An 11,781-nucleotide genomic window follows, 5' to 3' on the forward strand; every position below is an offset into this window, starting at 1 on the left:
TGCCAAGAAAACCCCAAATGGGGTCACAAAGAGTCAGACATGACTGAAACGACTGAACAACCACGAAATTCTGTTGAAAAATTACTAGTGCTGTCCCCAATCCATTTTAGCACAGTGGGACAAAGGCTGGGCCTCCCTACCCTAGTCACAGCTCTGCTAGAATCCAGTGTCTCTACTAAGCAGCTCTGGATGCATAAAGACAGCTAGGTGGACTCCAGAATCAAGCAGTGGACTTGGATTCAGGAAAAACTGAGTTCAAATCCAGCCTTGGACACTTATTAGCTTTGTGACCCTGGACAAGTGATATAAAGTTGGTCTGCCTCAGTTTCCTCATCTGTAAAATGGGTGTAACCTACCTTCCAGTGTTGGTTGTTGTGAGGATAAAATGAGATAATGTTTGTCAACTGTTTTGCAAACCTTAAAGCATGCTAAAAATGCTAGTTATTATATAATGGTGAATGAACATCCTGGGATGGAAAGTACCTAAACTCTGTGGCCTCTGGAGTGCACTTTTGTCTTTTATATGCAGTAATACAGAGACGTGAAACACACAGTCCATGGGGCACAACCCTCCCAAAAGTGTGGCTCAAACCAGATTAAAATGTGGTTCCTACCTGATTTTAATATGTGGATGTATTAATAAAAAACAACGTATAAACACATGCGGTTTTCTAAGTCACTATGCAGTCATAGGGATCCTTACATACGGCATAATAGCCTCCATTTCTGTTTGAGTTTTGATGTCACTGATGTCATCCCTGCTTGAAACAGCCTTGTGTCTCCCCCCTCTGTTAAATGACAAAAAGAAGAAGAATTGAATTGGACAGTAAATGTAACGGAAGTCATTGTAAGGACCCACTCTGAGAGGAGTATTTAGAGGGAGTCGTTGTGCCTTGTGGTAAAGATGGCAGAGACATTGGAGATCTTCTAAAGGAAACGAGGTGGTGGGGTGGATGGAATGATGGATTTGAAGTCAGAAAGACTTGGGCTTGAATCCCGCCTTGATACTTGTTAGCTGGGTGACCCTCTCTGAGCCTTCCATCTGTAAAATGAGGGGGTTAGATTCAATGACCTCTAAGGTCTCTTTAAGCTGTAATTCTATGATCCTAAAATAAAAGCAAAATTTTTTTTTGGAGGCGATCAGGGTAAAGTGACTTGCCCAGGGTGACACAAACACAGGTTAAAAACTCAGGCATGGGGGCAGGCTAGGTGGTACAGTGGAGAGAGCACCAGCCCTGGAATCAGGAGGACCTGAATTCAAATTCAGACTCAGACACTTGACACTTACTAGTTATGTGATCCTGGGCAAGTCACTTAACCTCATTGCAGGGGGGCGGGAGGGAAACTCAGGCACTCCTTCCTGACTCTAGGGTCAGTGCTCTATCCACTGTACCACCTAGTTGCCCCAAGGTAGAATTTTTAAATGTTCACTATTGTAACTGATACACTATGTGGCTGCTCTATGTTAAGTGCCTATATCCTATGAAAGTGGGGGTCGTTGGCTGAAAAAGACAATTCCAGGTGTGAGATGGGGCCTCTAGAGTCACCAATTTTCTATTTTTAATATTTTTGAGCGATATTTATTTGATACCCTAGTTTAAATGCCAAACATTGCCAGGGCCACCATTTGGGGTTGAGGAGAAGAGAAGGAAGATGCATTTATATAGCTCCTTCTTATAAATTTTATCTCATTTGCTCCTCACAATAATGCTGTGCTGTTGTTACCCCCTTTGAGGAAGCTGAGGCAAACAGAAGTTGTGATTTGCCCAAAGTCACATAGCTAATAAGTGTCTGTGGCCAGATTTGGACTCAGGTCTTTCTGACTCCTGGCCCAGAAGTCTATCCACTGAGCCATTTAACTTCTATTTTGATGGTGGTGGTGGGGAGGAGAGAAAAAAGACAGACAGACAGAGAGACAGAATCAGACAGCTGAAAACCCCGGGGTGTATGTCTGTAAAGGAGAAGGTCCCTGAACAGAGCAAGTTGGAAAATTAGTCTGGAGAGTTACGAGCTGAGCTACGTTTGAAGTGAGCATGGCTGGCATGGGTACTTCCTCAAAAGGAGGTTACAAGGAGGGAGAGGCTATAAGGGTGAAAGAGTAGGCAGGAAGGCCCTCTCTTCTTCTTCTTTTTTTTTTCCAGCCAAAGACAAGGTTTATTAGAACATCCAGGGGCAGCTAGGTGGCACAGTGGATAGAGCACCAGCCCTGAAGTCAGGAGTACTTGAGTTCAAATCTGGCCTCAGACCAAACACTTGACACTTACTAGCTGTGTGATCCTGGGCAAGTCATTTAACCCCAATTGCCTCACCAAAAAAAACCAAAACAAAACATCCATCATATTGGGCAGACTCTTAAGGATTCTGAATGTTAGTGAGCTATTGGCTAGATTGTAAGAATCTGAGCACCTTAATAGAGACAAGATGGACCTTATATACAGAAAGACTATGGGAGGGACCTAGGAGTGGCCAAGTTGTCTTCAGGAACTGTGAGGTAATAGAACACCAGGGACCTGGACCATGGGGCCAAGGGAAAATGGAGCCTAGCTTGGATTAAGGGTGGGAAGAGGCCAGGGACCATAGGGAGGTAAGACAATAGAGGAAGGGCCTCTCTTTTTCAGAGAGACTCTGAGACCACTTGGCTTATGGCTTGAGTATCATGCCAACCAGTGGGCAAATCAGATATTGCACTCTCTCACTGGATAATTAATATAGTGACACACTACCTTTAAGTAGGCTTGTGGAAGGCAGCATAGGAGTTAATGTGGGCTAAAGTCACTATTGCAGTGTCACATAGTATATATACAACATGACACATTCTGGTGTCACACACATGGTAAACAAGTATAGGTAATAGTTAACCGTTGACAGATAAATGAGCTCTCTCATTTCAGTGGTTCAAGATCATAGTAATTACTGACTTCAGGGCCGATGCTCTATCCACTGCGCCACCTAGCTGTCCTTCAATTTTCTTAATGGGCTGAGAAATCCTAGTATCTTTCCCCCAGGTTCTCTGTCTATAGGTATATAGCAAAATCAGGATCACAAAGGCCAACAATGCAAATCCTTTCCTGACACCAGCCTTACAGAGGATCCAGAATTTGAAATAATGGCTGAAAAGGCTGGATCTTATAGCTTGAGATGAGTGGGAAGAGATGTTTTTGTGGTCCTCTCTCATTTTAGAGGGCACTAGGGAGAAGGAGGAGGAGAGAGAAGGTGTTTCAGTAAGCATGAGAGACTTGAAATCAACCACACACACACAGAACCCTCTGATTGATTCTTTATTGTAACCACTGTCCTTTGATAGATTCAGTTTCTTTCAGTAGATTTTCCCTTTCCCTCTGCTCCATCTAGCTCATTCATTCCTACCATCTGTTCCTCTTCATCTCCTCCACAAGTGCTAAAGGAACTCACTTGCCAGGCCCCTCCAAACTCCAGCCAGGCTGGGGAGAGCGCATCTCTTGAGAGAAGGCTGTCAGGTAAGATTAAGATCCTATCTCTCTTGCCCTGTCTTCAATGCCGTATGTCCATAGCCGTGATCTTGGTATCAGTACTCTGGCCCAGCCTGGAAGAAAAAGAGATCTTCAGAGGTTGGGACTTACCAACTTTAGGAGACCTCCTTCTTAGGACTCCACGGTTCTTTCCTAGACTATAGCGGTCATACCTCCCAGCCAGCTCTGAGCCTTAGAGTTGGATACCATTCTTTGGCTAGTGTGTCAGCCCATACATTAGGTTGGAGAGATCTGTACAGAGGTTCTGGACTCCCTTACCTCAGAGTTTTAGGCTTAGGGTCTAGTGCCACGTTTCTTTTGCTCTGTGTTCTGAAGCTTGGTCAGCAGCTTCCGCTCGTGGCCACCTGGGCTGTGTCGGTTGGTATGGTTGGCAGCTTCTCTTTTGGTACGACCCTTCCCACTCCCTCTTCCTGAAATAGAAGGCAATAGTCTTAGGAATGAGATGCTCAGAGAGTATGGTGGGTGGAAGCCACTTGGTGGCTGTGGTTGCAGAGACCAACAGAAAGAGAGATAGAGGCATGAGGGGCAGTGGCAAAAACTGGACTGGAAACAGGATTCCCGAGTCCTATTTCTAGATTTCTCTTTAACTTGCTGTGTAAATTTGGGCAAACCATTTCATTCTTCTCAGCCCCCTCAGAGTTTGGATTAGACAGTTTCTCAGATCAGTATAATTCAATTCAACAAACATTTATTAAGTATCTACTGTATGCAAGGCATTGTATTAGGTACTGGAGATCCAAAGACAAAAATGAAATATCCTTGCCTTTAAAGACCTCATATTCCAATGGGGAACAACATGTACACAGATAAATGAATACAAGGTAATTTGAAGAGGGCAAGGGATCTAAAAACTAGAGGGATGAGGAAGGTTTCAAAAACAAGGGGGAAACTGAGCTGAACCATGATGGGAAATAAGGATTCCGAGAGGCTAAGATAAAGAGACATTGTAAAGGCTTCTATAGGGTTGTTTGTAGGACTGGCTGGGACCTACGATTAAAATTAAGTGGATAGAGGGTGGGGATGGGTGTCAGGTGATGGTTAGGTTGAAATCCATAGGGTACCCTGAAAATATCAAGAAAAAAGGTTCTAGAAATACAGAGCTGAGTCTAGACAGGGAGAGGACTGGAACCAGGGGTACTAGGCAGGAAGCTAGAATGAAAAGGCATCTAGGTAAGGAAGGTGGGGCCACATCTCACCCAGATAAGAATCAGTAAAGCTGTATATGTCATACTGGTCCAAACACTCTGGCTCCTCATCCTCCAAGGTCAGGGGCTGGAGTGGTGGAGAAGGTAATGGAGCTGTCGCCATTAGGACTGGAGAATTCTATTCCTTCAGTGACTAGTCTATCTGATTTCTTGCTTGTGAATTTATCTTTCTGTCTCTCGGCTTTGCTTCTCCTTAGGACGGCTCCTCCCCAAACTTATAGGGCTGGGTTTCCCACTCCATCCACGTTGGCCCTGTCTGATGCAATCTGGCCTTATCCCAGGATTCCAGTGTGCAGTATAAACAGAAATGAAATCAAAACAGGAAAAGCGTTCTGTCCCATGACTCCCATCCCCCCAGCAGCCGTTCCTTTTCCTCCTTTCTGTTCTCCTCTGGTTCCCTCCCATCTGGATATTTTCCCATGTAGTAACTCTTATTTCAGGGTTCTTATTTCAGGGGTCTTTGGAAGGAGAAAAGCAGGAGAAAGGAGAAGAGGAGAAGGAGAAAGAAGGGGGAAGGAGGAGAGGAGGAGTGGAGGAGAATCCAAGGACAAACAACCCCCTAAGACTGAGTAGAGTTCAGATCTTTCTTCATCCAAACAAGTTTGCTATGGATTGGTGGCCTAGGGGGGTGGGAAGGAAAAAAGAGATAAAAATCCCCTTGATCTTTTCCTTTGAGGCTTTGACAAACCAAATACAGATAAAGGTCTGTCAATAATGTGAGGGGTCCATGTCAGGATTCATTGAGCAAACATCTTTTGAGGACTAATATGTGCAAATCCTTGTACCAGACACAGGAGGAGATCCAAAGATATGTTGGATATCATCCCAGCCTTCAAAGAGAGGAGCAGAATATCCCAACTCTACTACTCATTAGCTATGATCTTGGGCAAATTCCTTCATCTGTAAAAAAAGGGGATACCAAAACTTGCATTACCTGTCTTAAAAGATTGCTCTGTGAAAAGTACTTATAAACCTCATAGTAGTAAAGAAATGTGGGTTAAAAAATAGGCAACTTACCAACTAGTGGGGGCGAGTCAGAACAAGTCTTTAGTGGAATAACTATAAGGCAGAATGTGATCAGGTTTATAAGAGAGTACAAGCACAGTATTCTGGATATGAATAGGAGGGAGAGCAGTTAGAGGAAGTTCTGAGATGGGACTTTTAAGGATAGAATAGTTTGGTAGATGGAGATTGGAAAGGGGTGGAGGATATTCAAGCAATGATAAAAGCATAAGGAAAGGTGTGGTGGAGATGATTCCCGAGGACCAGTGATGAAGTGTGCTACCCAGTTCCTGACAGAGAGGTGATAGTCCTGGTTTTTTTTTTCAGTGGTTGGTAGTGGTAGTGGCAGGGAATGGCGTGCATCTACATAAGGATAGATAGAATGGCTTATTGCTATTTGAAGCCAAGCATAGGATAGGAGGGACTACATGGCCAGATGCAGTCAGGGAAAGATTTGTATCTGGCCTCCTTCGTCCCCACAATCCCATAGGGCAACATTCTGTGAACAGTTGCCCAGGTAAGCTAATTTTCCTAACTAGAACATAGGTTGGGTGCAAAGGAAGACCAGGATAACAAGGAACTTTTGAACTATGCATGATGAGGGTTTGGTGCACATGTAGACCCCATTAGCTTGTTTGGTTGATGTAATCTCTCTACATGGAGGACACTGGAGAAACAGCTTCTGGGAAAATTGTGATGATGTGCCTTGGAGAGGAGACTCTGGAGCATGGGTAGACAAAAACGGTAACTGGTTCTGCTTGACTGACCACATGGTTGGGAAGGCCCTTTTCCAAATGGCCATATAGCAAGAGCTGTCAAAACTTCAAAAAGACCTGAATCAGCTTCAACCAGCCCTTTGCTTCATTAGCGTCTTAGGAAGCTATTACACAAACATATGGTAAGAGACCATTCTATTAAGGGGATGGTCTTAGAACCTTCTCCCATATGCCCCCCAGTCCTCCTCTGACAGAAATGGGCTTGGGCTTGGGTCCTTGGATTTTTCATTTGTTCTTTTTCTGTTCTAGCTGAAGGGAATGAAGTCTTACAACCTAATAAGTTTAAAAGGTCATCATGAGGACACCCTATCATCCGGGCATTCTGGAGCCTGAGTTCTAGGCTGGGTGTTGCCACCAGCCCACTACCAATGCCCCAAGAGGCTTTTAGATCCATGCCAGTAAAATCTGAAACCCGGCTTCATCCAAAATTGATGCTGTATTTGGTTGTGAACTTGGTGAGACCAATGCTATCTAGGAACTGAGCTAAGTTTTGAATCTACTCCCCTAGAGACCAAGGTAGTGTAGGGAAGAGTGTGCCTTGGAAAGACTGGGGAAAATGTTTATAAATTTGTTCTTTCTCTATCTTTGAAGTAAATATCCTTTGTAAAAGCTATGCAATATTAAGAGGTTAAATGGATCTAGAATTTTAGTCACTGGCCCTTAACTAATTCACATTAGAAACACAGTTGGTGGGGACTCAAGCTGATGTTAGTTAATAAAAAAAAAGGGGGGGGGACACCCAACTCCTCAGGTGACCCTAGAATCCTCAGAGGAGACGTAGCAGGCCTGCTTCTATTAGAGAAGGTGAGGGCACACTCACTTTCCATGTCATACATAGATCATTTAAAGAAATTGGAGGGGCAGTTAGGTGGCTCAGTGGATATAGCTGTGGTCTTGGAGTCAGGAGGATCTCAGTTCAAACCCCACCTCGGACACATAACGCCTACTAGCCGTGTGACCCTGGGCAAGTCACTTAACCCCACTGCCTAACCAAAATAAATAAATAAATAAATGAAAATAAAGAAATTGGAGACAAGTCCTAGAACAACTTGATACTTCAATGGATCTGAGAATTCATTTGTGTCTATACTCTCTCCATTTGTAAAGATCATAACACACCCAGGCTTTCTTATTGTATTTCTTATCTTATTTCTATGTCTTTACATAAATCCTCCACAAAAGACCTGCCCAGTGAGTCATTTAGGTACACCTATCACTATCTTCTTTTTGCAGATGAGGAAACTGAGGTGTAGGAAGGGAGGTTATGTGACTTACCCAAGGTCTCACAGCCTCTGGGTTTTTTGGGGGTTTTTTTGTTTTGTTTTGGGCAATTGGGGTTAAGTGACTTGCCCAGGGTCACTAGCCCAGGCTAGTAAGTGTCAAATGTCTGGTCTGAGGCCAAATTTGAACTCAGGTCCTCTTGACTTCAGGGCCGGTGCTCTATCCACTGCGCTACCTAGCTGCCCCCTCTGGGTCTTCTAAAATGTTAAAGATACCAGTGCAATACTCAAGGCCTCCCAGTGTTATTCCCCTTTCTCAATATGTGACTGAACTACCTACTTTCACAATTTCACATAGATTTTACATAGATGACTTCTTTGCCACTTTCTGAATGCAAATTGTAGTTAATATTGGAGCCTACTTATACTCTTGCTTTATCGTTCTGTGTTCTTTGGATCATCTATAATTCTGAATTTTAAAAAATTAGGCATAGTTTACTTGATTTTTTGCTCTTACAAAAACATTTATGAGGCACCCAGGCAACTGCCTGGTTCACTAGGCACTTTGGTATCTGTCCTTACAAGACGGTCAGCAAATTCCTTATAGGTAGATTTAGTAAATACAATCTCTTTCCATGAACCAGGCATTAGATAGTGGAGGGGTTTAGAGATGGCATCAAAGGTAGCTAAACATATAGCAACCATGGGTAGCTAGGTGGCGCAGTGGATAGAGCACCGGCCCTGAAGTCAGGAGGACCTGAGTTCAAATCCGGCCTCAGACCAAACACTTGACATGTACTAGCTGTGTGACCTTGGGCAAGTCCCTTAACCCCAATTGCCTCACACACACACACAAAAATATAGCAACCAATCCTTTTTGATCCTCAGCAGGAATTTTTTAGGCACAGGAACTGAGACTTCCCTTAGGAACATCTAAGACAGTGGCCGACATCTTTGGAGAATAAAGTTTTGTGACATGTTTAATATTAATAGTTAATAGTTAAAGAACACTGACCAAAATGATCTCTTTGCATCTCTCAAAGAATCATGTCTTGTTATATGCATGGTAGACACCTGCATTTTGCTTTACCAAGTCAATTTTTAAAAATAAATAGTATTCTATAAATGTTTATTAAGAGCATATTATGTGCCAGGTATTGTACTGATTGCCAGGGACACAAAAAGAGACAAAAGAGTCATAAAGTGCTCACAGTCTAATGAGGGAGACAAGTAAATGAATATGTGCAAACAAGTTATATGTAGGAAAAAAAAGGGAAATATTTAAGAGAGGAAAGGCACTAAAATTAAGAAGGGTTGAGAAAGGCTTCCTGTAGAAGATGGGATTTTAATTAGGACTTGAAGGAAGCCAGGGAAGGCAGTAAGCAGAGATGAGGAAGGACATTTCAGGCATGAAGGACAATCAGAGAAAATGCCCAGAGCCAGAGATTAAAATGTCTTGTCCATGAAATATCAAGAAGACCAGTGTTACTAGAATGAAGAGTATGTAGCATTGACCAAGGTGTAAGAAGACTGGAAAGGTGGAATGCTGGGGGAAACTGGAAAGGTAAGGGAAAGGGTCTTGAATTCATTCTACCTCTTTAGCAATGTTGTAATTCTGAATGATGAGATTAACAGGGGCCCCTCTGCCCTGGGCAAATGGGCTGGCCAATGAAATGATATGTCTAAACAGGATATTCGAAGAACTCTGAGCTATAGTCACTTGCCTGTATATCCCTGATTACCTCATCTCCCTGCCCATATGGCATATTTCCTCTATAAAAATCCCTAGCTTCTCCTAGCTGCTGCTGCTGTCTCCCTTAAGGAAAAGAGGCCAAAAGGTGCATTACCCCAAATAAATAACCTTGCTTGATTTGGAGACAGTCTGAGTCTGCATTCTTTTGAAATGACACTGAGACACATGCCTTGCACCTCAATATGAAGCTGTTGCGTGCTACAGAGAATCATGTTTGAAATTCTGTTTGTTCCATTTTGGTATTTTCATCAAGAATACCCATGATTATGTGTGAAGATCATACTCATAAAGACGACATAGGTGAAAAGCAGAACTAAGGATTGCTAGGTTCTAATATCTTCTTGATCACCTTTTCTGACATTAATGCTGTCTGTGATTTTTACCATTTTTACAATCTTCTCCTTTTAGAGCATTTGACCTGAGTTCATTCAAATCTTGCCTCAGACACTAGGTGTGCCACCTTGGGCAAATCACTTCTCCATCTGCCTCAAATTTCATCTATAAAACAGGGATAACAAAAATAACTACCTCCCATGGTTGTTGCAAGGATAAAATGAGGTATTTGTAAACTGCTTTGTAAACCTGAAAGCATATAAATACTAGTTGTTCTGATGATGATGATGATGACGATGAATATCAATGCCTTTTAAATTGTGTTGTGTCCAGTACAGATTTTCTTGTTTGGTTTAAATATCTGAAGAGTTAAATGGAAGAGGGATTAGATATTGTCCTTGGCTCCAGAAAATAAAACTTGTACAATGAATGTAAGTTACAGGGAGGGAGTAACTGCTACCACCTACAATTGTCCAACAATAAAATGGGCTCCCTAGTGAGCTCCTTGTCATGTAAAGTATTGAAGCACAAGTTTGGCCCTAAAGAAGATAAATGAGAAGACACCTACCCCTTCACCTACTCTTTTGCAAAAGTGGGAGAACTGTGGGTTTAGAACACTGAATATACTTTCAGATTTTTTTAGATGTATTGATTAGTTTTGCCTTTTTTCTATTATTTTCCATTTTTAAAAAGTTTGTTATAAGGGATGGTTATCTGTAAAATGAAAGGGTATGAGAAAAAATAGGTGATGCAAAAACAAAAGATTATCAATAAAAATTTGTTTTAAAATGTTTAAGCAGATGCTAAATAAATTATCATTTACATAACTAGCTTTATAAATGTTATCTAGTTTTTATCTTCACTGGGACCCTGGGAGATAGATACTAGCATACAATACTAGCTAGTATTGTACCAATTCACAGATGAGGAAATTGAGGCAGAAAAAGGTTAAATGACTTACCCACCTAATAAATATTTGAGGTAGGATTTGAATTCAGGTCTTTTTCATTCCAAGTACAGTGCTCTATCCATCTAGCTGTTAGAAATGGGTGGTGGAATTCCATTAGGAAGGTCTGATTAGATGGTATCTGAAATTCAGAATTTGCCCTGTATTGCTTGCTATCCTTTTACATGCATTCCCAGAAATTGAAAGTGAAGGGTAACAAACATCTAGCCAAACTCTTTATTTGATAGAGGAGGAAATGGAGGCATTGAGGTTGTTAGGCATTCATAATTGGGCCAGGTTTTTGGTTCTAAGTTTAGTGTTCTTTCCACTTCTCCTTTCTCTCACTTATAATGTAACCTTTTTGAAGAGGCAAGTCAGTATGATGTTAATTAACCTATCTGGGAAAGGTTCCAGTGCTACAAAATAGCTGTATGATCTTGGGGGTGGGGTGGGGGTAAATCTCCTACTTTCTTTCTGCCTTAGGTTCTTTCCTTACTAAATGAAGAGGTTCAATAGGATAATTTCTAAATTCCCTTTCAGTTCTTAAGCTTCTGTCACTCTGTCGATCCTAGGGTAGGTACCTATTTTTACAATTCTCCACCATCCTCAGCCATCAATGAGGATATTTACCAAGAAGGTGGTTTGACTTACGGCAACTAGGTGGGCAAATGGATAGAGTGCCGGGCCTGTAGTCAGGAAGACTCATCTTCTCGAGTTCAAATCTGGTCTCAGACACTTAATGGTTGTATGGCCCTAGCCCAAGGTCCTGGGGCTGGTAATAAGTAGGAGAGCTGATCCGCTGTCGGTTCTTTCCTCTTGACACCTTTCTTATCATTCCTGCAAGCTTCTGCCCAGGTTCAGGCTGTTAACATCGGAGAAGTGGTTCTCCAGATTAGATACTCCCACCTTTCCTTTCCTCTACCTCAGCCAGACCAATTTTCCTAAAATACCACTTTCAGTATGAAAGCCCTTGTATGACTCCCTCTCTTCTCAACCCTGTTGGCCTGTTTCCTCATCTATAAAAAAAATGAGCTGGG

General features: G+C 42.3%; 1 protein-coding gene across 1 annotated transcript; it reads right to left on the reverse strand.

Annotated features, from left to right (window-relative positions):
- Positions 1–3,265: 3,265 nt before the first annotated feature.
- NUPR1 (nuclear protein 1, transcriptional regulator) lies at positions 3,266–4,950 on the reverse strand. The gene is made up of 3 exons (XM_027863293.1): positions 4,706–4,950; positions 3,768–3,919; positions 3,266–3,562 (listed from the first exon to the last, which is right to left on the reverse strand). Exons 1-2 carry the CDS (start codon positions 4,815–4,817, stop codon positions 3,783–3,785), a joined length of 249 nt encoding a protein of 82 aa, XP_027719094.1. The 5' UTR covers positions 4,818–4,950; the 3' UTR covers positions 3,266–3,562; positions 3,768–3,782.
- Between the last annotated feature and the right edge of the window lie 6,831 nt (positions 4,951–11,781).

This window comes from Vombatus ursinus, unplaced genomic scaffold (genome assembly GCF_900497805.2).
Source record: "Vombatus ursinus unplaced genomic scaffold, bare-nosed wombat genome assembly UNPS02014770.1, whole genome shotgun sequence".
NCBI lineage: Eukaryota > Metazoa > Chordata > Mammalia > Diprotodontia > Vombatidae > Vombatus > Vombatus ursinus.

Bases quoted from the DNA above. Each gene is read 5' to 3' on its own strand.
- NUPR1 (XM_027863293.1), bottom strand. From the start codon at position 4,817: ATGGCGACAGCTCCATTACCTTCTCCACCACTCCAGCCCCTGACCTTG. The intron at 3,920-4,705 runs GTGAGATGTGGC...CTTCTATTTCAG, and splicing joins CTTTACTGATTCTTATCTGG to GAAGAGGGAGTGGGAAGGGT.